This window comes from Brachyistius frenatus, unplaced genomic scaffold (genome assembly GCF_029030835.1).
Source record: "Brachyistius frenatus isolate BFR_SWC_R1_liver_20210118 unplaced genomic scaffold, ASM2903083v1 Contig_40, whole genome shotgun sequence".
Lineage (NCBI taxonomy): Eukaryota > Metazoa > Chordata > Actinopteri > Embiotocidae > Brachyistius > Brachyistius frenatus.
The window spans coordinates 160,696-187,729 of NW_027210639.1; the positions used below are offsets into that span (position 1 = coordinate 160,696).

The window sequence follows — 27,034 nt, forward strand, 5'->3', positions numbered from 1 at the left end:
ACTTTGATTTTAGGGAAAAAAAATAAAAATGCTCTGTGATGTTTGATGTTAGACAGCATTTTGACAAATCTTTGGCTCACTGCAACCTATAACTCCACCGCCCATGAATATTAATTCAAATGCGACCAAAATTGCCGTAGACATTCTTTGGAATAGTAGATATACGTGTTTTCAAGGGGGTCTGCAGTGATATTAAATATCTTCCTGTAATGTGTAGTTTATGCAAAACTTTTAAAATTTCTCCAAAAAGTGACCCACAATTTTTTTTGTATATAGTATATAGTATAAAGTATATAGTATAGCCAGGGCGATGCGGCTAAGTTTGATGTTTTGCCATGACACAGGAAGTTGATGTTTAAGGTCAAACAATGCTCCAAACCTCATGAAACTTTGCACATGCATCAGGCACCAACTTTCATGAGTTTTTGAAGATGTTAAAGCTGACGAAATCTTTTTTTTTTTTTAAAGAAGAATAAAGAACGAGATTGAGAATTTTTTTTTAACTGCAAGCGGAAATATGTGGACCCTCGCGCTGCCTACGGGGAGCCGGCGTCCCTCGACCCGCTGGATCCCCGACGTGCAGCATGCGAGGGCCCGCACATCACTGCTTGCAGTTTTAATTGCATTCTGTTTTTTTTTTATATTTTACAAAGCATCCCAATGCTTTTGAAAACTGAGTTGTCTCCACACAAAGTGACTTGAAACAGCTTTCTGCGGTTTAAAAAGCCACTACCGCTTCAGGGCAGTTGGTTTGGAAAGACACTTAATGTGGCAGACCCTCCAAGCGACTGCCCAACATAGAGGGACAGTGTACTGTGGGGGCCAGTTTGGAATTCAGCCTATTGGGAGCGCTGTAGCGTAAAAGAGCTGCTATTTGAGCCTCGCCCCCAAAAAAATCATGAACTGAAAACTGATGAGAATCAGTTTGATAGTTTGCCTTTATAATTTAGTTCAACAAGGGTTTCAGTATTTTGAGCAACGAATTTATAACATTTCTAATGCATTTAGAAGCAAATCTCTGAATTTACTCATCACAATCTTGAATGTTTCTGCACTTTATTCGGTTTAGCAGGATATTTGCTACATTTTCATTTGCACTTTTAGCTATTTTAAAAGAGGTAAGGCAGAAGAAAAATAATTTAGAAAATTACAGGAGAAAACACTTTTGGAACTGTAACTTGATACTGTGTGATAAAGTATTAGCTTAACAGACTAATGTTGGAGATTAATCTCAAGACTGCTGCTGTGAAGGTAAACTCCTGACGTGTTCAATCTGCTGCAGCAGTCAGTCCCTCATGATAAATCTGGTGCAACAGCTATATGTATGAATTGCCAAATGAATTTCTAACCCTCTTCCCACACTGATTCACTCTAAAGCTGAAGTGGGGAGGACCAGCTGTCTTTGGTGATGTCTCACGATGTCCAAGATGGAGTCCAACTCCAGGCGAAAAGCCTCGAGCTCTTGGTTTTTGTCCCAAGCCAGACGCCTCCAGCGCTCCACCTCAGTCTGCTGATCAGCCCCCGACCTCTGCCACGCCCCAGCAATCATCTGCGTGGGAAAGGGTTGGTGGGTTCCTGAGGTTAGCTGCTGTCTTTGTTCAGTATACAGTAGTTTTCAGTGTCTTCAAATGTATTGGCTTGTAGGAGTAAAAAAAAACAACACGTGCGCTAACTCATGATATATTGTACATCTCTGACACTGATACCGTTCTGACCCTGTTCTACTGTTCGACCACCAGTAACACATCAACCGTAGAATGTATATAAAAGTGGACATAGTTTCTGGGTCTGAAAAATGAGGCCGATATGCAGAAGTGCCTTCAGCTCCAAAAAGACTCCGGCTCCACGGACTCTCATTCTACTTCTCTCATGACATTCGAAGTCAAGAAATCTTTTCTGAGTTATTTTGGTTTTGCTAAGTCATTATTTTTCTGGCGGTCCACCTGAAAAAAGTCCCGTTATTAATTGGAAAATAAGCTTCAAAAATCTGTTTTTTTGGGGTCTGTTTGATTGACAGTCAGGTTACGGCTATCTGTAGGCGGGACGTAGTATCGCGGGTTTCTAATCAGATTGAGTCGGATCAACCTCTCACTCCCCCCCAGCTCGTCCAAATATGGTCACTACCTGCTTCAAACCGCTCCCGACTAGCAAGATGGCACCGGCAGATATCTGAACTCAAGGCTTCATAACGGCTGTTCACAAACCGACGAGTGACGTCACTGTGGGTTACCTCTTGATATCAACACGTGTTAGGCCTTTTCTAGCACAGGCGACCCATTACTTTAGGTGTCACAATGTCTCAGCAATGCAGCATTTAAAATGACCGCACATACCATATTCTTTCATTAAAGGGGCAATCTGTAAGATGTTTAGTTTAAAATGTTCATAAACTGACTAACCCTATCTACAGTATGTGTAGAAATAGCAGTGTTGATGTTTTGTCAGAGAGGTCAAATTATTGTGTTGCAGACACGTCGACAAGATGGAACAGTGTGTCACTGCCCTTAGTCCAACATCAGAGGTAAAAGTAGTAAATTCTTAATATCCACAACTGGAGACGGCTCTTGGTGAGTAAAGCAAAGAAGTTTGCTGCTGAACTTGCGATGTTTCCGGTGAGTAAACACCTGTTGGTTCTAATGGTGGCTCGGTAGCGATGGAGGATACAGCAAAACGAGTAGCGATGGAGGATACAGGGACCTAATGTCAGCGACGTTCTGACCATCGCTCATACGGGTACAAGTTCCGGTTTAGCTGCGGCTTCTGTCCAGAGTTGAGTTTCTTTACATCGTACATCTCACTGTTCATATGTTTACTTCGCTGTTGATACGTGGTTTCACAGCAGTTATCATAGCTGAGACTACAACTAGCCAATCTTCTCAGCTATCTACCAACCTAAGGTCATTTTATGTCGCAAACAAACAAGGCATACTGACCTCGTTTAGACAATTCAAAATGGAGCTTAAGTGCAGCTACAGTCATGACAACACAAGTTGTACTGAAAAACATTGTAAATGCAGTCATTATATGGTCTTTCAGTGGCTGTGGCTCCTGTGGGCTTCTTAAGAAGGGAGGTAAGTGAGCTATCACGTCAACTACAGTCTTAACTGATCACCATTTTTGGTCCGCAGAAACTCTGAGAGCTGGTGTTGCATTGAAATCTGTCCCCCCATCAGATTCTGTAACGCTCACTAGTCATGCCTCAACCACGACAAGGAATCGTGTTTCACTATACCAGTAATATTGTATCGATTTGTAACATTTTCAAGTGGTGAGCTGTTTCTTCCACTTTTAGCAAAGCAGCACAACTAAACATTACATTACTACCATTTATTCTTGAAGAAACAAAACAACGTCTTCGAATGGAGGTGGACTAGTTCCCAGCGAATATCAAACAGTGTTTTTGCTTGAAATACCTATGGCTAGTATGAGTAACGATGTCCAGGTTATTATAAAAACTCTTTAACTGGTTCTTCCTTTCCATCGAGAAGGGAGCTTTGTTTTCATGGGTGGAAGGGTACAAACACTTTTGGCCATTAATATCTTAAATAATCTGTATTGTAAAGCACTCTGGAATACAAGTCAGAACCTGTAGCCCGTGTAAGGTTCCTACAGGTTCAGGTTATGGGAAGCTTTTAGGATGTTTTTTCTCATTACGCATCAAGCAATCACAGGGTTGCCATCTGATCTGATGCCATCAAAATTGAGCTTTAAACAACATCTAATGAAACGGTGACCCCACTGTTACCTGCTGCAGTTCCTTCTCTCGGTGCTGGTGTCTGAGCTCCATGTTGAGGATCTTCCTCTGGAGGCCACACAGGAGTTTCACCTGTGGGCTCTGAGCTTCTTTGGCTTCGTTTAGGTCCTGGACCAGCCTGGTGAGCTAAACACAAAGTGGATGCAGCAGCTCAGGGTTAAAACCATAAGGAAATATACCAAACTAAAGAATTATTATTTGATCTTGGTCTAAACTGAATGTGAAAATCAAGTATGAGGGCACATTGTTTTAGAATAGAAAAACAAATGATAAACCCCTCCCCTGAGTTTCAAACGCTGATTGAACACAAGCTAGCTAGGAGTTGTATTCTGTTGCATTCAAAATGTATGCTGTTGGAAATGAGAATTTCTGACCCATGCAATGACACTGATAACATCCCCAAATCACAACTCAAGAACCCATTTTGAATATATGCAGTACTTTCTCAAACATGAGGAGAAACATAAGTCAGTTTGAGTTTCAGACTATTGATTCTTTAGCACTCACAGCCCGGGAGAAAAGAAACGGGCTGTTACAGCTTTTAAATAATGTTGGTAATGTGCTCCCTCATATTTTCTTTTCCCAAATCAATTTTTATATGACCATGTTTAATATAGTGTTTCAAGTTTCTGGGAGTATGCTGATGTTTATATATATATATATGCTGTTATAGTAGAAAGTGACTTTGGAGAATGTGCCTCTTTTAATAGTATAAAAAGTCTTAAATTGAATAAACGATGGTCTTCAATTCTTTTACTAGCCTGTTGTAGGCAGAAGTTATCAAATGTTTTTTTATCTGTAATTTTAGCAAAAACTGGAAGGAAAACTGTTTCCGCAGACCTCCGAGCTCATTTCATGTAGAGCATAAACAATTAGATTTGAGTCATTTTGTTATTGTTCCATGCATAAATAAACTGTAAGTAATTCTAAACCAGGGGTCTCCAACCTTTTTTCCTCTGAGATCTAATTTGACAAAATGAAAGTGTCCGAGAGCTCCTCAAGTTTAGTAACATTTATTCACATAGCTGATCTCAACCCAAACCAGCTGAATAGGCTTCTGTTATGTGAACGACAACAAATTGATACTCAACACACAAATTCTGTATCACAACAGATTCAATTCAAATGTTTGCGCAAGCTATTTTTTGTTAGCATTTCTTTGTTTTCATTTGACGCCCACACTTCTCACATCTGAAAACAAAAGTGTTTATTACGTTCTTGTCTGCACTGTGTGTGGTATCAAATCACATTGTAAATTGAACTCGGTGAAACCTGCAGAACCCCAAGAATGAGAAATCCATCCGAATTGAACCTCGACCACGACTCCTCTCCACCTGCTCACCTGCTTCTGCAGAACGTCTTCTCGGGTTCTGGATTCTGTCAGAGCGCCTTTGTACTCCTGCAGCTCTTTCAGCTGCTCTTGCAAATGTTTCATCATTATCTGCAGGCAAAGATGAGAAAGTCAAAACAACAGGATCATTTCTGGGACACTTCCTGTTGACATGAAGCCGTTAGTTCGGTTAGTGAGTCCGAACCTCTTGAGTGTTCAGCTTATTGGTCAGTTCTGCAACCTTTGAGGACGTGTGCTCCGGAGCGTGGGCGGCACGCAGACGCTCCATCGCCTTGAGGTGTTCCGTATTCATCGAGGACAGCTGCTCTGCGAAGTTCTCCTTCAGCCTAACAGAACACATTATGACCTTCACCTCGGCACAAAATGTCCGTTTGCGGTTCACACAGACACACGTACCTGCGTATCTCCTCCTGGGCTTGTGCGGCGTCAGCCTTCACCGCCCGCCTTTCCAGCTCACTGTTCAGCTGCAGCAGCTCCCTTTGCGGCTCCAGAGCCTCGTTCTCCTGCAGAGCCTCGTTCTCCTGCAGTACCTCGGAGATGTGACCCCCTGTCGGAAGGAGGCAACGTTAATGTTCAAGATACAAATTCAACTGCTAATCCCTTCAATTAAGAGTTCAGATGTCATGTTTTCATAGTCTGAGACTGCAGCCGTCCCCACAAAAATGTGATCTTGACCGCATTAACTGTTTACACAGCTAATGCTGCACTGCAAAGGTGCTGAAAAGTTTGATCACAAACAAAAAGTATTAAAAAAAAAAAATCAAGCTAACAAGCTGCCATCGCGAGGTTAACACAGGTTAGCTTATTTTAGGAGAATTATACAAACAGGATTGTGAGTTCCTATGAAGTCTTTAATGTGGCAAATACAAAAAAGGAAGAAATGTCTTCTCAGCGATGAGATAAATATTAAATAATTATGTATTAAGTAACTCATTTTTGATTACTTTTAAAGAGGCTACAAACACAAGATCCCTCCAGACTGCTTGCTGGCTATATTTGGCTCAATCGCTGCCCTCTCTTCTTTCAAAATCAACAATTTTTCTCACTATTGGATGTCAGAAATAAGTTATTAGGTGAGGCTCCACGTGTGGCTAAAAAAAATAAAAAAAATCACAAAATGCGTTTCACCATGTCAGTCTTAAAAATACACAACAAGGATGCACCCAATAATGTAATATGTAATATAATAATAAAGGCATGCAGAGGAAAATGGACCGTGGCAAACACCTGTAAAGACAGTGGGCTGGTAGGTCTTCTCATACTGAGCAGCTGGGAACCTCTTTTCCCCTGCAGTCGGCGAACGTCGTGTTCTGGTCGGCTCTGCTTGTTGTTTGGGCTCCTGAGAACGGGTTTCTGGTCGCGGCTTGGTGACCGAGAGCATGTTCCTCCTCTCTTTCTGCAGCCTCTCCACAGTGCGGCTCAGCTCCTGAATGGTTTGCGTCTTGGTGGCGAGCTCCTGGTTCAGCCGCTCTATCCGCACGCCGAATGCTGCCTCAGCTTGACGCTGGTGTCGGCCTGGACTTGGCTGGGCCTGCAGGGAGGGTTTGATTTCTTTAGCTTATATCGTACATTATTTTAAAGGTTTAGAGCAAGAAGATCAAATTTCTCCCTGAAAGTTGCGCTAACCAGCTTGTGAGTGAGGGTTTATTTCAGGGTTTTTAATAATGAAATGACCTTATTGACGCCTTTATGTTTGAGCTGCTTCTGAAGCGACTCCATCTGGTCGCGGAGAGATTCCTCCCTCTCATGGTGGCGTTCCTTCTCACACCGCAGTTCTTCCTCCAGAGTCTGAGCCCTTGATATCCAAGGCTCTGACCCAGCTGCTACCTCATCCTGCTGTTTGTGTTCCAGCTGCTGCTCCAGCTCTGAGATATGCTGCTCATAGCGAACCTACGCAGTGCACACAAACACACATGTAGTTATCCGCAATGTGGGTTTGACTCTGAGCCTCTTGTCCAGCCCTTTTCGTACCTCGACCTGATTTATGTCTTCAGGGTTTTGACCACAGCGTGTCATGGTTCTGGGTCATACATCAGACCTTCTGGGAGAACCCTTTTGGAACTTTCCCCCTCCCCCATTTCTAGCGTGTCATTTGGAATCTGCATTTAGGTTAGGTTAGGTTAGGTAGTTACTTTATTAATCCCCGAGGGGAAATTGTTTCGCTACAGCATTCGGGTCCAGTCTGTGTTTGCCCAGTATGATAGTACATGATTAACACTATATAATCATCCGACATGTCCAATTTAATTGTGAACAAACCCTGCCAGGTTTCTACATCATAAAGCGATCAAATACTGACAGAAGTCTGAATTGATTTTACCTTGATCCCGTTGAACTGTTGTTCCATGGCCCGCAGCCGGCGCTTGGCCTCCTCATCGTGACTCTCCAACTCCGCCTCCAGACGCTGTATCCTGTTCTCCAGCAGCGCAGAGACCTCGCTGGTCAGCAAAGTCTCGGCTGCATCTGCATACTCATGACCGGCAGCAGTGCCTTCAGCGTTTCTGCTTCTCAGCATCTGCTCCTTCACCTGGTACAGAGAGGAAGGCGGATTTTATGTGAAATAGAGACAACCTATCACTTCCAACACAGTTCACTTTGCTAAACTGACTGACTTTCAGCACACTTTCAACCCCCATTCATAGTTGAATTTTTCCACAAGTTATTTCCATTTTGCTCGCTAAAGTCACTCCTTCTTATTAGTTTTCTGGTTGTCCATCTGAAAATAATCCCGTAATTAATTAGAAAATAAGCCTCAAAAAGCCATGCATTTAGGGGCGTGTCAGTTTGATTGACAGGTATGTGGTGCAGTCAGGTTACAGCTATCAGTGGGCGGGACGTAGTATCGCCAGGTTTCCAATCAGATCAGTCAAATCGACCGCTCGCTCCTCCCCAGCTCATCCAAATATGGTCACTTCCTGCTCCAAACCATATCCAACTATCAAGATGGCGACGGCCAAAATCTGAACTCGAGACTTCATAGATATAGGATTTATATTATATAAAGGGTAAGTGGGAAAATCTGTGAGTAACCACCACCTGTTCTTTGAGTAGGTGAATCTCAGCTGCAGCAGCTGTCAGTCTGCCGGCATCTTTGTCCAGCAGCTCCTGGTTCTCAGCAAACCACTGCAACTTCCTCCTCAGAGCCGCCACTTCCTCTCTGTGTTTGTCTTAGGATACACAAACACGTCCAAAGTTTTATCTTCTAACATATTCAAAATGGTTACATAATATTCTAAATGGATAGCCAGTGCGTTTACGTGGACATAAATATGATCTTCACTGATTTGCCAATGCGGGGACGGCATTTTTAAAAACCTACTTTCACATAGATAAAACACAACCACAATACAGAAAGACTTTCTAATGGCCCGAGTCATACATTATTGCGGTTATGTATCATTATGACTCTATTAAACCTAATATGGTTAATGGCAGTGTTTAGCAGCGACAGGAGTCATACCATCAGGTTTAGAGAAACCTGCAAAAAGATCAGGCAGGAATCAGTAACAGGGATACTGTCATGTATACATGGATACGTATGATTGTGTATGTGAACCTAATGTCCCAAATATGAAAACCAGGATAAGTCTAATAACAGGTGTAGTGGACACAGGAAATTCTTTTCTACAGGTCTTCAGCCGCAGGCGTCAGGTTCTCTGGCTCACCCTCGCAGGTGGGAAGAGAACACTGACTTTCAAGACGAGAAAACATGGTTTTAATTCACTTTCCCAACACGGTTTTTTTTTATTATCAGTATTTTTATCAAACGTGTCAAATGCCCAAATTGCATCAAAGCTGGGTCACCAGCAATGGATCACAGCCAAATCCACCAATAGAAACTCTTCTTATAAGCGTACATCTGACCCATTACGTCTAATTCAAGTTACAAGCAAAAGCTTTTGACCCTTAACTAAGTTTTTAATTGGCAACTAAAAAGCCTTGATCAACAATGAAAAGTTTCTGTGACATAATAAAGAGACTTCATAACCAGAATTTGCAAGTCTGTGATTGAAACCCCAAAAAACTGAAAGCAATTATTTGTTTCCAATCCAGATAATGTTATTCTCAGTTCATATGATTTTACTTACAGATTTTGGTTCTCGTAACAAATGCAAAACCTTTGCTGTCTTGTCTGTCTCTTACCCGAGGTGGAGATGGCATGGGCTTCAGCAACGTGTCTCTCTTGCTTCATCAGCTGCAGTTCTTCCTCCATAGTTTGCTTCTCTCGTTTAACGTTGTGAATGTCCTCAGACAGTTTGACCTCATTTCTCTGCGCACAACAACAATCGTATCTGTGACAGGTCTGACATACAATTTCAGTCCGACAGTATTTCAGTGACAGTTGTACGAACCTGAAGTGCATTTATTTGAGCTAACAGGTCCGTAATGTTTTGAGTGCTTTCCGCAGGCCGGGAGGTTTTACTCAGCTGCTCCCTGAGGAGGATGGAAGAAATGCAACACAAAAACATTGAACAACAAATTCTGTTGGCAACTTTAGTTATATGTAGATATTTATGCATCTACAGGTCAACGCTGTGATGGACACAGAACCCACCTGGTGAAGGACAGCTCACTCAGCAGCCTCTGGTTTTCATGAAACATAGCCTCCTCGTTGGCTTTGCTCTTGGCCTGCTGAGCCTTCATCTCCAAACACAGCTTCTCGTTCTCCTGTAAAACACCTTCGGTTTATCAGCACAAATGTTAACAACACAAGAATGAAAAGAAAATATCAAACCAAAAATAATAATGTATACTGAGGATAACTAGTGCCGTTTTAAAGGCAAAGGATGCTAACACCAAATAATAATTTGATTTTAAGTTGTTTTCTATTTACTGTGTTTTGTAAGATGATAATTGATAAACTATTCACAGCACTGTTTTTGAAAGCAGTCTAACTTTAATTTAGTAGGTAAAATCTTGGTATAGTACTATTGTTATAGTACTTGTTTAAAGTTACTCTAGTTAACTACATATACAAATAAAACCCACGCATTATATTATTGAACTATTTTCAACAGTTTAATACTTCACATATAGGACCATTAACAGTGATGTCACTCTCTCAGGTGCACATCTTTGCCTCGCTGAAAGTCAGAAGCTTTATAAATAACTCTCAGTCCTAATGTGCGGTCGGAGTGTTTCAGTGATAGTGAACCAATAGGAGCAGTTGATGCAGCAACAAAGACACGATCTCGAATCAATTTCCATCCCACCGCAATGCTACAGCTGGGAACACAACAGGACTCTCTGCTGGGGTGAGAATCATTTTGTCTCTGCATCCCACATCCAACAGTGAGTCGATATATCTGACGCAGAAACACGTCACAGTCACCGAAGCTTGGAGATAGAAACATGTGATGAAATGAAGATCCGAGAGGAGGCTGCATCCAAATGAAGAACAAACTAACAAGTCACATTAAGATCTCGGGCTCTATGTTACATGCTTACATTCGGTGACAAGTGTGTTGATAGCATTGGTATCTTGAGGCAGCTGGCAGTGATTCTGCGATTGATCAACAAATGACAACGGCACAGTATTTGAGTTATTTTAGGGGTGCATTATTAAAATTGTAATATGTGCCAACATAGGCAGGTGCACTGTGCTTGTAACACACACTGGAACGTGCAGCAGTGCACAAACATGCAAAAGATTACAAATAAAATAAAAAACAATTGGAATATAGAAGATTGCTTGTGCATCTGGATATTAAAAGGAATGAGAGATGACTGGTTTGTTTCATAATAATTCCCAAATATACCTATGAATAATTAGGAGACTAATTACAACCCCTCTGAACAACTTTGAACTCATGTTATCCACTATTAAATACATGTGCTGGTGCCTCATATTCAGACCTGGCACTTCTTTCGTTAAAAGTCTTCAGGGCCACAAACCTGCTGGTAACCTTTTATGAGTGTCTCCTGCTCTTTTATTTCTTTATCAATCTTCTGGAGCTTCTCCTCTGTAGCAGAGTCTGCAGCCTCCACCCATCTCGTCCTCTGACTGGCTTCTTCTGCACTTCGCAGCTGAGGAGGGGAAAAAAACACAGCTAATTTACACACATGGCCGTACCTAACATGTGTCCCATCCTACCAGGAAGATAATGCAACTTTAGCAGGACATGTGGGGCTCAGGTTACAAACAACTGTGTCCAGGTCAAGAGATGCAGCTCAGATACAGCTCATGCTGTGGGAGGCAAAAATGGTTGGGAATACAAATCTTGGAATTAGGGGGCCACATCCACCTTGACCTTTGACCCCACAAATCTGATCAGTTCATGCTCGTTCTTTTTTTGCTTGAAGAAATTCTCTCAAGGCCTTCTTGAGGTGAATGGAAAAACCATGTAAAAGTGCTTTGAGACCAAAAGGTGATAAAGTGCTATACAAGTACAGACCATTTACCGTGTACATATACATATCAACTGGATTAACAAAAATGTCCTTTTTCCTCTCTTGAAGAAAACAGTTCCCTGGATGCACCACTGCTACGGTTATGGGGAGCAGAATGAATGCTTTGTTTTGAAAGCTCCTGTGTTGTGTTGTGTTGTACCTTGCTTTGCAGCAGGAAGTTCTGCTGTCTGAGTGAATTGAGCTCCTCTGGTTTTTCCTTCATCATCTGCAGCTCCTTCGCTTTCTGTGCCAGCTGGACTCTCAGCTCCTCCGCCACAGAGCTGACCTCCTCCCTCTGAAAGTCAACACAACGACACTTTCAGACAGATTGGGAGTTGGGTTTCTAGATTCAAAAACGACTAAAGCTTTCACAGAGCGTGCTTCGGAGTTGTAATAGGTTTAGGAGGCATTTTATTTTAGATAATAGTGTGCATGTATGTTTACATTTGTTTTGTTCGCAGATACCGGCAGAAGTTTGACACGGTGAGATTTGTAATTTGGTGTTTTACCCATAATCCTTCAAAACACTACTTCCTGGTTATGGAGGAAAAACATTGTGCATTAGCAAAGAGGATCACATTATCCTTCTTGTATTGAAACTACCTCTGTGAATATGCCGCAGACATTTAGTGAGATTCACAGGCACAGCAACATGATCTATCTATATTTACCGTCACAGAACTCGAAACAGAACGTCTTCAATCAGAATCTGCTGATTTATTAACAATTAATTGACCGTAAGAATTTAATGAGTTGGGGTAGAAGCCTCTCTACAGTGTAAAGCTGCAAGAATCAATCATACTCATTTATAGAAAAATGCATTCTGTTTCACACATTAAATGTTAATTTTGAATGCAGATTAAAAAGCATCCACTGGTTGGAGGTTTGTTTACAGCTGAACTGTTGGCTATTTTCAGGGTAATTTCATTAACTTTTAAGATTATATCTTGGTAATTACAGTGACTAAGACAATCATGCTACATCTTGTGTTTTCCAAGACAGTCTGGGCTATCCAAATTTTTCACAATTTTATTTGATAATACTTAGAGAGTTTTTTTATTTGCCTTTATACAGACGCAACGCTTCATTCAGCGCACAATTCAAGGGAGAAGAAGTAGTGGGAATTTGCACGGAATTTGAGTCCATGGGATTCTAATGGGGTTAAAGCTGTATTGTGTTATTGCTGCACATTTGCTTCGACTACTCTGATTTGCTTTTGCTGTTAAAATCAACAGACGGGAAGTGAAGTGATGTTGATCCAGAAACTGGTCTGAAATGTCTGTTCTTTCCACGTGAAGCCCACGAACTGATTTCTTTAACAACACCAAACTCTCCCTCTCTGTTGCCTTCATTTTAATGAACTTTCCACCTGTTTCTCCTCCACTTGTGTACTGTGCGTCAAAATTCGACACGGAAAGGCAAAGCAAACTTCAGAGGTCAGGAAAACACCAACATGTCACAGAAGTGCTTGTGCTGATCGTTAGACGACCAGAAAAACAGGGATTTTTGTCTCACATAGCGTCTTGTCGGCAGCCTTTAAAAAAAAAATAAAAAAAAACATCAGCTGGAGATGAATTATTTCCTTACATCGATGTGTGCAGGATGTTGTATGGTTCTGGTGTCTTGAGGACCTGTGACTTCCTGTGCAGCATCCTGGTGACTGCTGCTTTCCACCTGCTGTTGGAGGACGACCACCAAGGACTGAACAGACGCCACCAACTCACTTCTCATCTTCAGACCTTGGTCTGTCAAAAAAAACAAAAAAACATTCAAGGTATATTGAGTAGCTTTAGATCAAACACACAGCTCCAAACATGACACTGATTGGACACCTCCACACCAATCCTCCAGCACACACACACAAAGGGATTCAGACATACTGAAGAATTAAGTTCATAACATCATAACATAACATAAATGTGCAAGGGGCAATCAGAAAGAAGTTATACAAAGAATTTATCAAACAATAACAATAATGAGCTCACAACCTAATAAGCTACATTTTCAATTTGTGTCGGTGCAAATACTACCAAACATAAACATTGACAATAACTAAATAAATAGACAACATACATGGAAAATATTTCATTTTGATAAATGGTAACTAAAAATTTAAACATGGAAACAAAATGCCCTGATATTCCAGGACTTGTCCCCAAAAATGTATAAAATTCCCTGACTGTCCGTGTCTGGAAAAGAGATTTTAAAATTCCTGGATATTCCCTGGAAACTCTCCAAGACTGCGAGCGCACAGCACAGTGAAGTGCATTAAGCAGGCGGAGGCAAAAACCTTGTGCAAGTATTCCAAGTCACATCGCTTGATCAACGTCAGTACTTGTGATAAGTGGTACATGCGCATTTGTGATTCCACCCTGGACCTGGGCACAAGAAACACATCGACATTTGTCCAACTCAGGGAGCTGAATCCAGCAAGAAGGAGGTTGGGGAGCAACAATTGAGTCGCTGTGGATGAGGAATGTTGTTATGTTGGTGAAACCCACTGTCGTCACGCCACAGTTCAGGTCATACATGCTGAATGTTTTCCCTTAGATGCCTCAGAATGTCACAACAGACCTCTGAGTAGACGGTCCGACCCCAGGGAACAAACTCACACCTCATAACCCCGCGGAAGAAAAGTCACCTGGTTTCTCTCCCGACCGGATCGCTTTCTTTGGTCTCGGACAGCGACGTTGAAACGTGAATGCACTCAGAACGCCAGCTCTTTGCTTTATTGCCAAAAAGCTCGCTGTGGCATTTCAAAGGTCTCCATAATTGACACAAAATGTGATGTGTGCTCTGTCGATGGTAAAATGAGCGCATGGTGGTCAAAAATCGTTTGTATCGTGCTGCACCCTCGGTGTAGGAAAGAGGTCGTTTGTTCCGACGGCTGTCAGACTGTTCATCACCAGCCTAAAATAACGTGGCACTGTATTTCATTTCATAGCACCTGACACTTTCTATTCATCCCAAGCTGTATTTTATTTCATTTTTGTGTATACAATTTGTGTGTGTGTGTATTTATTCATTGGTCTTACTTTTTCTAAAAAATTCTTTATATCTATCTTATTTTATTGTATACGTATTTGTTATATTTTTCTCATGTGTGCACAATCTCTTTTCCTAACTGTGTTTCTATGCTGCTGGGACGCCGGAATTTCCCCACTGTGGGATTAATAAAGTCTAAAGTCTAAGTCTAAAAGTTTAACAGGTGCTGATGTTGATCAAGTGAAGCAAATTGGAATACTTACAAAAGTTACTGCTTCCCCATGCACATCACTGTGAGGCACTCTGTCCGTGCTCAACAGGAACAGTCTCCAGTAACTTCATGATTGCACCTCGTATATTATTACTTATATTTTAGACACAAACCCTTCTCTTAGACAAGCTGACAAATCCACTACTAACCTGAAGAATCACGGTCCTCTTTTTCTGGGCTCTTAGTGGATTTGCCTCTTTGTGGATGTTGTGAGAAACGGGAAACAGAGGACTGGCTTTTGGCTGGTGCAGCCGCTCTACTCGTCCCCGACAGCCTGGAGGCCACGGCTGTTCTCCCGTCCACCCTCCTGCCTTTCACAGGAGCCACACTGGGTTTCCTCACTGAAGACACAGAGTGATGAACAGTGGAGGCCTGGGGGGAAAAATGTGCAGGATTCATTGTGGTTACATTGTTAACTTTACACTGCTTATGTACAACAAATTAAGCCTATTCTAAAGTTACTATGGTTTAATTTAATTGTATTTATAAGCATTCAAATCTAAGAAGTCTGTTTCTGAGTCAGCAGTGACTTTTCTATGATTTGCTGACCGTTTGTTTGTTTGTTCTGCCAGCAAGAGACGATGCGTGAGAAGAATATTTGTCCTGATCCTGCATCAGCCTCTCTACGTCCTCCCTGATGCTCCGTGTCAGCTGATGGTTGAGAGGGTCTGGGATGCTGGATGGATGGCTACTCCATCCCCTGGTGCCCTTTTTCCCCACAGCTGGTCTCTTCAGTTGTGAAGTCACATCTTGGGAAGTCCTCTCCAGGAGGTGGGATGTCGTTCCTTGGTCGAGTTCCACAGAACTGCAATCAGACAACGTAACGTGACGCTTCGCTACAACTACGGCATTGTGGTTTTTGCCACCGCGTACAAGACAGGTCGAAGTTTTAATCCATGTCTGTTCAGAGATACATAATGTATGTGGTTAAAAAAAGAAAGAATTTGACAAAAAGTACCAGTTCGTAAGTAACAAACTACAAAGTAGCTCAGTGTTGTTACATCATCCTTTTAGATCATTTCAAGTACGACTTTTCAGTCCTCACTTGACAGGCTGGAGGCTGAAGCCTCTACTTTGGTCTTCCTCTGGATGGATCGGCCTCATCAGATCCTCCGCTGTGGGTAGGCCTAAATGCACACACACACACACACACACACACACACACACACACACACACACACACACACACACACACACACACACACACACACACACACACACACACACACACACACACACAAAATAATCTTTAAACAAACTTTAGTGCCACCACGATCATGACATTTATAAACTCCTCAGCACTGCGGGTATATCCCATTGACAGTCTGACTCCTTCAAAAGATGTGACCTTTGGAAAACGGGAGACTATTATTCCAAATGTTTGTCTTCTCACCAATTATATGATCTTACAAAATCCAAAGTATTTCCTCCACAACGTCGACATTACACTTTAAGTAGTAACTAAACTCTTAGAAATGGGGGAGGAGGAAAGTTCCAAAAGGGTTCTCCCAGAAGGTCTGATGTATGACCCAGAACCATTTCCTCTGAAGATCCTGTTTTTGAAGAAGGGCTCGGTTGTAAAGTCCTTTGTAAGACTATGGGTTCCATTAAGAACCCCTTTAAATGTAAATAATCCTTTTTGGAAGAAAACACTCTTAAAGGACTGGTGAAAGCATGACGTGAAATGATCTTCACTCTCAAATATTTAAGAACCCACAGAGAGTGTTCATTGTTGTCTGTTGTGGCCAGTGCTTTGTACTTCGCTGGGGTCTGCAGGGGGAGCAGCATTGGAGCCGGTGACACCAACAAACTCAACAAGCTGGTTAAGAAGGCCGGCTCCATCATCGGCTACAAACTAGATAGTCTGGAAAAGGTGGTGGAGAGAAGGACGCTGATCAAACTATTGTCCATCTTGGATAATCCTGTCCACCCTCTCCACCACCTGCTGCAGGGACAGCGGAGCACTTTCTCTAAAAGATTCCTCCAGCTCTGCTGTCACAAGGACAGATACAGGAGATCATTCCTGCCCACTGCAATAAGACTTTACAATAACTCACCTCTGGCAAAATCCATCACAGTATAATAACACTGTTGACTGTGTTTCTTGGTTGCTTGTATAGTATATGTATATTATATATATAGATATATACTGTACTGTATGTGTATATATATATATATATATATATGTTGACTGTGTTTATTGGTTTGTTGTATATAATATATATAGATATTTAATGTACTGTATATATACTGTATGTACTGTGCATTTTATATTTTATATTTATATTTTTTATTTGATTGCTTTTCTATTATATTATTCTATTCTATTATTATTTTATTCTATTGTTTCTATTATTGCTCCTGTATGTATGCTGCTGTGGCGAAAAAAAATTCCCCTCGGGGATTAATAAAGTATATACCTACCTACCTACCTACCTACCTACCATTGTTCACAGTTGTTTTACAGAAGGTTCTGGGTGGAACCTTTCATAGATGGTTCTAGGTATAAGCCTTTAAGGTTCAGTTCTGGATGGAACCTTAACAAAAGATTCTACCAGGAACCAAACAGGATCCTCAGATGGAGACAAACCGAAGAGCCCAATATGCTTCTTGTAAGAACTTCTATTTCCAAGCATGTAGTGCAATGATGAAAATATGTTGATGCTGCTGGCAAGTACACAGTGCAGACTCTACCAGTCCAAAAAGGGATTTTCATGGGTTAACTTCATATCATGACCACTGTGTACTAATGTAATGTCCTGTTAATGTCATATGATGTCCAGTGTGTACTTCTGTAATGTCCTGTTAACTTCATATCATGTCCAGTGTGTACTAATGTAATGTCCTGTTAACTTCATATCATGTCCAGTGTGTACTAATGTAATGTCCTGTTAATGTCATATGATGTCCAGTGTGTACTAATGTAATGTCCTGTTAACTTCATATCATGTCCAGTGTGTACTAATGTAATGTCCTGTTAACTTCATATCATGTCCAGTGTGTACTTATGTAATGTCAGACAGACTGATGTCTAATGGGGGTGATGGAAATTGCCTAAATGTATCACTGAAGAATTCATCAGAGCCGATGGATTGTGGGATATTTGGAAATTTGTAAACGAGAAATTTGCATTCCTCAGATGCCTCCGGAGGAAATATAATGAGTTGCATCCTTTTTGAATCCTTGTGATGCGTTTCATCTTTAGAGAAGTTACCGGTGAACTGGGATCCACGTTCTGTTGAGCAGGATGCTGTACAGACAGACAGAGGAACGTGACCCCGTAAGCAGCAGCGTAGTGTCTGACCTGACTCATTAGTAGACGCAGGCTGAAGGGACTGTCTGGCATGTTGAGGAGAAGAGGATGAAGATAGACGTCCGCTCATCCTCCCTCTCCCGTCCCCGGAATAATGGGGCATATGGTCGTCTGAGCCGTCCACGACGTGGATCTGTTTGTAGGCTTCATGAAGAGCCTCCATCTCTGAGCCTCCACTCTGCACATATGACTGGCCTGTAAAAAAAACAAACACATTACGTATAATCTGTTTTAAAAAAAAACACGATGACACTTAAATGATCCTGTAGGGAAGCTGCAATTATTAATGAAGTCCTTATTGGATTTATGAAGTCTGAAACATCTACAAACTCAGCTGTTTATTGTGAAAAACGTTTGTTGTTTGTGGAAGCACAGATCGAGTCAAGATGTGCCAATTTTGATCGCGGTTATTATTTGTTCCACATGATCGTCATTCGCTTTGCTTTGATTACAGAAAATCACAGCTTATATGTTAATGAAGGCCTGTGTTTGGAGTTATTTATGTTGTGCATCAAAATCTGGTTTGATTTTCATCTTAGAACAAAGACAACTTCTTTAACTCATAACACATAATTCATTGCAATGGTCTGGTCCATATTGAATATATAATTCAGACATTCACGGTGAAGGTGGAACAATGACTCAATCCCCTAATGGCATCAACGCAAGCTAACTTTTGAATGAATTCAATTCAATTCAAATTAAATGAATTTGAATACAATGTGTACGTATTGTGTCGAATGTGCTGCTCACAGGCGAAGTCTGTGATCGCACCTGCAGGAGTAATAATGTGGGCGACGTTGTGGCTAAAATGGATACATACAGCTGATATCGCTATCTCTCTGCAAGATGGGAAACGATTACAGCAATTTTCAAAATACTGGTTTTTGCCCTCATTTGATTGCATATGTATTTAAGTGTTTTAACTCACTCAAAACCTGCAAGACAAGATCCAGAACTAGAGTCACACAGAACTTTAATCCTGACAGCACTGAAGATCTATACAATCAGCATGTTTAGATGGACACCAATTCAGTGTCTGTCATTAATGTGAAATATGGTCACAGTCTCTCCTGAGACACAAAATAATAATAATAATTTTATCCTATCAGATATTTGTGTGAAAATTTGTCATAATTAACATATGAATTATCAAAGTATGGCCACAAACGTGTTTTGTGGGGTCACAGTTATCTTTGACCACCAGATTCTAATCAGTCCATCCTTGGGTCCAAGTGAATCTTAGACTATTAAAAACAATATTATCTTTTAAACCTGGACAGCAGCAGGCAACAAAGTCAGTCAAGACACATACATGACGTAAATTATGTCAAAATGATTAAACCAACATGGACAAAAAACGAACTTCAAATATCGCTTGCTTTCTGTACATTTGACATTTAATATTTGAAATAAAAAGGTCATTTCCTGTCACAAAATATGTCATGTTTAAGATTGCATAATATTATACTGTCTGGCGCTTGTTTGGTTCCACCTTCTATGCTACTGGATGGCTCTGTTCTCTTGTGTTTGTGTTACCTCGGTCCAGTGAGCCAGCTGTATCCTTCTGTCTGTCTTCTCCTCCAGTGTCATCCAAAGAATCATAGAGAGAGACTGAAAGAAACATTCTGTTAGAGTCACATAATGATTATTATAGTGCTGTATTCAATGGTACTTTATATTGGTTCTGAGACTGTATCAACCATAAAAATCAATTCCACATTCTCTGCCGATGACCTCTGTGAAACATCTGTTTCTCTTACCTCTGGCAAGTATTGGAGAGCATTTGGACTTCTGAAGAAAATATAACATGAATTAGTGTGAACCATATGACAAGATGTCAGTGTGATATTTGGAAACAAAGAAAAGCTCAAAGAATGTCATCAGGTGTTTTCTGGGCTGTTTGTTTCAAACACCGCTCTCCCTTGCTTTGCTTCAGTTAAGTACATGCAGTGAAAAGATGGCTCTGTTTCAACCATCTAAGCACATGGACTAACGCACGAGTGCATTTAGGGTGTGTCCGGATCCTCTTTTAGTAATTTAGAGAAAGTAAGGCAGCTAATTCAACAGGGTGTTTTTTTTTTTTTTTAACCCTAAATATTCATAGGATGTGAAATAGATCAATCAGAGTTTCATCTCCACATCCCTTTAAGAGCCAGGTGTGATTGCACTTTGGCAGATAATATAACGGATGATTTGCCAAGAAGTAGGAAAGAACCCTTTTTACAGAGGACCTTCCTGGTCCTGGTACTGTATGTGATAGTTTGTCTATATTTGTTCCATTCATTTCATCTGAATGCGGTTTGTATAGTAGTAAGTATAATAACCCTGTTGGAATCTCCAGGCCGTATGAACTAGTCTAACGCTTTGTCTCAGTACAACACGTGTTGCTGAAGTCACTGTCTTTGCACCTTGCAAGGAGACAGTGTGGCAGACATACTATAAAACAGTACAATTGAGGCAGCTCTTCTTTGCAACCCAAATGAGATATAGTTTGCTATTTTTAAATGACAATTTGAATGCAGGCGGTTAACTGACTGAAGTTCTAGAATGTATAGTGTCATAAGGTCAAAAAGGTCCATGTTTAAGTGACTGTTAATGTAAATTTGATCAAAATTTTGATAAAACTTAAACAATTATAGAAGGTGCAACTACAAACCTCCTCAAATAGAACGTTCACATTCTCCTCATCTTCAAAGTCATCGCTGTAGTGCGGCGAGGCTGAGAGAGAAGAGACCTGATTAAGACCCAGAGAGACAGCGAGGTTGTCCCAGCGTTCATTACTCTCACCTGGAGACTCTCTGATGGTCTTCGTGACTCTGGTCTTGCCTTTTTCTTCATCACTCTGCTCCAGTGTTTCTTCTGCTTTCCTGGAGGAAGTATATCTGCCCTCATTAAATGAAAGTCACAACCCTGAGTTCAGGGGCACAGCAAAGCAGCAAAGACATTGGGGCCCAATTTTTGTCCACCTGGGCGCAGCGCAAACCAACGTTTGGCACGGGTGCGTCGGTGGAACAAGTAGGTGCAGCAAACGTGTTTGGTATTTTGGGAAAACAACTCAGCGCAGTGGTGAAGTAGCAGAAACAGATGATTAGAAGGTGTTTCACAATTTACCTCAATCATGGCCAATCAAATTTACTCTCTTTCCCTTTACGACCGCTGTGATGCAGCATATTGTCATTTTTGGATGAATGACAATGGCAGCGCCGTCCAAACTTTACGCTCGAGGAAACTGATATTTTTGTTTGAAGGTTCAAGCTCCAATCACCAAATTCATGGTACTACGAGTCGGCCTTCACAGACCGATGACGTTAAATTGGCTTGGCAAGAGGTAACTAATATTAAAATAAACTCTTCCCCCGGTACTATGAGAACCACTACTAGTGTTGGAAGTGGTTCAATGATATAAGATGAAAAACCTGTGTTATAGACGCCAAACACTGTCAACGTGGACAAAGAACACTCATAAAACATACGAGGATAGATCAATAAGTTCTGAGACTGCTCCTCTCGCACAGCATCGCAACGTACATGGAGCACAGAGAAATGTACCCTTTGGAAGTTTTTAACTGAGAATGAGCACAACTTTTTTTTGTCTGTACACGAAGGAGGATCTCATAAACAGCGTGGCGGCTAACATACCTGGAGTTACTTGCGCCGGTAGAACTTGTGGAGTCCAGCTCTCTGTTCAGCTTGGAGTAATCTATGGTCGACGAAGCTCCTGCCTCCAGCTGGGCAAAGAACCTGGCTTTCTCCTCCTCTTCCCCCAGAGTATCCAAGCCCGTAACGTTCACAGCTTGTGCCGTCACGGACTCTACACGCAGGTTTAAAGACAGGATGCACGGAAAGCACAAATGTGATCTTCTGAACTGTAAATGAGGAAATCTGGACGAAGCAGAAGTGTTTCCCTTTTCTATTGTAATTTATGTCATTCGCAAATAATCACAAAAATGTGTATGACTGAGGTGCAGATGTTGATCAAGAGACATACAGTAACTTGGAATACTTACACCGAAGCGTTTCGCTTCCCTCGGCTCTGTGGACATTACTGTCCTGTGCACTGTTCATGCACAACAGGAACAGACTCTCTCTGATTGCCCCTTATATGTGTGTAATTGTTACCTACTAATTGACTGCACATAAACATTTGCTTTAAGCATTCAATCATCCTGTACATCAAATGGTTTAACATTTATGTGTAATATCGTATACGTAAGACACTTAGGAATTAAAATGATACATAGCTATATTAAGAGGCTCTGTATACAATATTGGTCACAATATTGCGTGTCAAATATTATAGCAGATGGTACAGACGATAATATAGTACATCATTACTGCAATAATATTTACATATATGCTATTATAATGATATACATATGCTATCATCACCATAATGATACACATATATCACTGTTAGATCAATAACAACTAGCCAAACAACAACACTGGGTGATGCTGTTGTTTAGATGTGTCTGTCAGTTTGTGTTACATATTGAGCAGCGAAGTGTGCTGCATGTCCCTCTCCAAGTAGACTCTTTCGTTATTAACTGATATTTAGCTCTGGGAAGTTTGGAATTAATCAATCAAACGAATTCCAATATTCAAAGCCTAATGTTGTTATATTTGTCACATTTGAAGAGGAAATGCATCTCGGTCTAGACCTCACCTGCCAAGCAGAGATCACAAACTCTTTCCTCTGTTGGTGGTCAACACATCTTATGTCAAGCTTTTTCTATGGCCGGACTGTGGTCACTTAGTATCTCTGACAGTAAAGAGAAAGAGACCATATCTATTCATGATTAAGGGCCAGAGAGCAATTAAGTTTGTTTTAGGTTTTGCTTTGGACTCCTCAGTTTCTGATGGTGGTGTTGCTTTTTTCTTTTCGTGTCTTATTATTTGTATTATCTCAGTGTTTCGACATTACTTTTTTTTCAGGGTTGTGTATTGTGGCTGACGGTGTTTGAGGTTGGACTGCTGCCTTCATTTTACCGCTCTTTCTTTTTCAGTCACTGTTAAGATGCAGAGCTTTTCTTATGATAAATATTGTGTATTTTTCCAACAGCCATGTTTGGTTGAAACTGTACAAAGAGGAATTTGTCAATTTAATTGATTATATTAAGTAATTTCAGGGTGAAGTGATTACATTTTTAAATCTAATTTCACCATCTGTAGTCTATTTCTATTGATTATTTATTTTATGTAATTGACATTGTTCAAATTCTGTTGCTGTCTGACGTACACGCATGTGGCAGTGATCTGAGAGTGAGGTCTGTGATGTGGCAGTGAATCCACTGATGAGCAGGGTCCACCCAGGGTAAACCTCACCATCCTGTTGTTGAGCATACAGCCCAAGGAGCGACAGAGATGAACTAGCTCCCTCCTCATTTTAGTTTATCGCGTTGTTTTGGTTGCGTCTGTAGCTGCTGGTGGGATCGAGGTGAACAGAAAACTGAAAAGTTATGCAGGATCCACTATGTCAGCCTCACATGCTGTTCTAGCATTTGGATTTTCCCACATTACAATGGGTTTGGTATTGTCCCATTTCCTTACTGGAGATTTTTAAGAAGTGTTCATCAATATATGGCGACTCAAGGTGTGGCGTGTAGGCCACACATATTTATGGTTCATTATTAACTTTGGCAGTATTTTTGTTGGTACTACGTGTCTTATCGTATCAGACGTCATTATGTGCGTTTAATAAAATATCTTGGCTTCATAAATCAGTCGTACTTGGCTCCTCTCTGTTTTTGTTTGCTCACCCTCTGTCGTCGTGCAGTCTCTGGTGAGGAAGTGCCCTTCTTCCTCTAAACCGCTACGTCCTGGATCCTCATCCTCCTCTCGAATAGACTGAGACTTTCTCAATGAATTCCTCAAAGACTTGCCAGATCCCAACACTCCTGGATATACAACAGAAACAAAAAAAAAACATAATAACAATTATGGTTAACAGCTGTAAATACACCACCTATTTATTAAATGGTTCCCACTGGAAGTCAAATGTCAACTTCCCCGAGTTTCAATGACTGAAATGTTCAGAAAAAAAGGCTGTCGTTGTGCTGAGCAGACAAGAAACAGCAACATGATATTAAGATAAATTAAATACATGTCTAAATACTGGTTGCACAGGCCAATAATTTATCTAATTATTAGCTAATAAGCTACATTTTAAATTTCTGTCAGTGACCACTAATGCTACCAAACATACACAAAAATCATTGGCAATAACTAGCCAACTAGAGTTATCGCTACATACATGGAAAATATTATATTTTGAAAAATGGCAACTAGAATTTAAACATGCAAACAGGACTTGGCACCAAAATTTCCTGACTGTCCTTGTCTGGAAAAAGAGTTTTTAAAATTCCCTGACTCGTGGGAAACCTGTTGTTAAATTTAGTGATTTGTTACTCTTGTGCCAAGGATGAGGACCGTCAGATCTTCATATACATGCAATACTTTATTCACAACAACAAACCATAGAAAGTACCGTGCAGTAGATTCCAAGAGCTGACACAGTCATAACAACAACAAAAATCTTAAATTCCCATTACTGCTTTCAGAAAAGCGTCTCACACACAGTAAACTATTCCTCAGGGGCCAATACTGCCCCCTAGTGATGTTTACTAGATAAGACACCCATCCACTGTTCATACATCAACTTATATGGCTTCTGTTCTCCTTTGGTAGATGCTAATTTCATAACTGAGTCCCAACTGAAATAATCAGTTATTCCTGCTGATCTCACTTCAATGAATACCAAAGAAAAACAACAGCAGCAGAAGTCGATAGGTGGAAAAGTAGCTTGTATATGCACACGGCTACACATCAGCTACACACCAGCTACACACCAGCTACACACAGTGGAGGACGCTTGAACCTCCCGACCTCAGTGAAACCTTGACAACTACAAGAACAACTATGGAATATCTCATTTATATGCATAGTATGAATGGCTAAAGGCTGAAGAGGTCAAACTCTAGCTACACTTGTAGAGAACATGTTTGTGAGACTGGTGTAATAAAGAGGACACCGTTGAAGACAACAAGCTCATTTATATGACAACTCTAGCTAACATACACACATGCTGGGTGTGCTTCTATCATCCAGTCAAGGCCGGAGTACTTCGTTTCTGATATTTCTGTTGTAACTCCTTCTGTTTTATTTGATCATCAGACTTTTGATAAAGACACAGCAACTATGGTGTAACTCTACAGCCAAGCATCCGCAGTGTTAACAGCACGCTGTGCACTACAGGCGCCGACAGACTGACTGACAGCTGTATGTCTGGAAGGTACGACCACAGTAAACCAGGGAGTCTTTGTCGTTCTATTTTCACTTTGTTTCCTCATGAAGCCACAAAAAAAAACAGTTCTCCAGAATGTCCAGATGTCCATCAATGTTTAACTGTATTTTGTTTTGATTTTGTAAGATGATATCATCATAACTTGAGAATGTGTCTTGTTAACAGGTTGTAAATGAGGACTGAGCGGAGGTCGAACCAGCTGAAACTCTCATGTTTTCACAAGTAAACCAGCTTCATATGAATGTAGAGAAAGATGTCTCTGCGGTGGGACGTTTGGTCAAATGGCTCTCACCCTTGTTCTCATTCTGGGACCTTGTGGCTTTGATAAATCTGTGTCGAGCCGTCTCTGCTGCAAAAGACAAGAAACAGAAAGGGGACATTTGACAAATCAGTTTAGAGTTAGCACACAAATAAAGAGCGGTGAAAAGCACACCCACATTTTTGCAACAAATTTGATGTTTCGTAGTCGTGGGTGGAGATTTGTTACTATGTTTTGCGCATGTTGCAATATCTTACAAATGTGTGTGTTTCACTTTTCTGAGAACAGAAAGCCATACTGTATTGCTGAAAGATGTATACAATACTCAAACAACAACCCCACAAAGTTCACACACAAGCAACCAGGCAGAGGGACGATATTCTGATGAGTATGGTGGAAAAATCTTATTAGAGTCACTTAGAGGTAGGTAGGTAGGTAGGTAGGTATTTACTTTATTAATCCCCGAGGGGAATTTTTTTTAGAGTGCAACAATTATTCATAATAAAATGCCTCTTTGCGATCTCATTTTTGAATGACGACGATTCTTCATTCAGGTCATCAGCTGCATCAAAACAAGCGCTCCCGACTCTCCCTCAGCGACTAACAACACAGCCTTACAACCAATTAATTATAGCAGGAACCGGCAGCAAAGAAAACTGAGGAATAGCGAGTAAGAGACAAAGACAAAAAGACGCTTAGAAAAATACTGGTTGAAAGGTTTAAATAAGAGACCGAAAGAGACTAAAGCTGTATATTCCGTGAAGTGAACATTTAAGTTTAAAAAGGAGTGTTTCTTTTCTAGTATGCAGAGTTGATATGCAGGTATCATGACAGATATCCTGTCGGGTTGTGCATGCTCGCTGATAATTACATGAAGGCTACCTCACAGGACCACGAGGGAAACGGAAGAAAACATTGTAATGATTTGTCAGCAATTCTAATGTGTAATTGTCTCTGTCAGGTTGGTGATAAATGATCAGAAGTCTGTAGCTGTTACACATTTTGAGTCGTAAGTGTTTTATTAGACTCTGAAGTAGCGTTTCATTGTTATGATGAGTTCGATGTTGTGGGCAGGGCCTTTGCTGATGGAGGAAACAAAGAGTTTCTTTTGTCGGGTTTAACTTGAATCCACCACCTGGACACCCACTTTGCTCCCTTCATAAACGCTGTCTAAAGTAGCTACAGCGTTTTATCAAAATCTCAGGTTGCATTGCTTGTATATAATTAACAGTATTATAAATGAGCTAAATCATTTTTGACAAGGAGGTTCCCAAAAATATTTTGACACCACTTTTGTCACTCCGAGTGGAGAAACCATGGACTTGTTCAAAAAAATTAGATTTTGGGCTTAAAAGATGCAGCTCCGTCTAAGAAATGTGTGGATATGAAGCATTTTGAACGTGTA

At 40.9% G+C, this 27,034-nt stretch overlaps 1 protein-coding gene across 1 annotated transcript in view; it reads right to left on the bottom strand.

The window, feature by feature from the left end:
* Nucleotides 1-1,039: 1,039 nt before the first annotated feature.
* cep162 (centrosomal protein 162) overlaps nt 1,040-27,034 on the bottom strand; it is a 28,975-nt gene continuing 2,980 nt past the window's right edge. Inside the window, exons 4-29 of the mRNA XM_069702076.1 lie at nt 25,663-25,719; nt 23,827-23,964; nt 21,707-21,878; nt 20,855-20,934; nt 20,724-20,785; nt 19,828-19,858; nt 19,604-19,678; nt 18,056-18,259; nt 15,797-15,878; nt 15,301-15,556; nt 14,901-15,123; nt 13,083-13,240; nt 11,656-11,790; nt 11,001-11,132; nt 9,661-9,773; nt 9,458-9,539; nt 9,249-9,375; nt 8,142-8,272; nt 7,426-7,632; nt 6,780-6,995; nt 6,333-6,636; nt 5,502-5,652; nt 5,290-5,431; nt 5,097-5,195; nt 3,746-3,880; nt 1,040-1,549 (exon numbers count right to left, since the gene is read on the bottom strand). Of these exons, the coding sequence (XP_069558177.1) occupies nt 1,367-1,549; nt 3,746-3,880; nt 5,097-5,195; nt 5,290-5,431; nt 5,502-5,652; nt 6,333-6,636; nt 6,780-6,995; nt 7,426-7,632; nt 8,142-8,272; nt 9,249-9,375; nt 9,458-9,539; nt 9,661-9,773; nt 11,001-11,132; nt 11,656-11,790; nt 13,083-13,240; nt 14,901-15,123; nt 15,301-15,556; nt 15,797-15,878; nt 18,056-18,259; nt 19,604-19,678; nt 19,828-19,858; nt 20,724-20,785; nt 20,855-20,934; nt 21,707-21,878; nt 23,827-23,964; nt 25,663-25,719 (3,695 nt within the window). The 3' untranslated portion in view covers nt 1,040-1,366. The remainder of the gene's footprint in view (nt 1,550-3,745; nt 3,881-5,096; nt 5,196-5,289; nt 5,432-5,501; nt 5,653-6,332; nt 6,637-6,779; nt 6,996-7,425; nt 7,633-8,141; nt 8,273-9,248; nt 9,376-9,457; nt 9,540-9,660; nt 9,774-11,000; nt 11,133-11,655; nt 11,791-13,082; nt 13,241-14,900; nt 15,124-15,300; nt 15,557-15,796; nt 15,879-18,055; nt 18,260-19,603; nt 19,679-19,827; nt 19,859-20,723; nt 20,786-20,854; nt 20,935-21,706; nt 21,879-23,826; nt 23,965-25,662; nt 25,720-27,034) is intronic.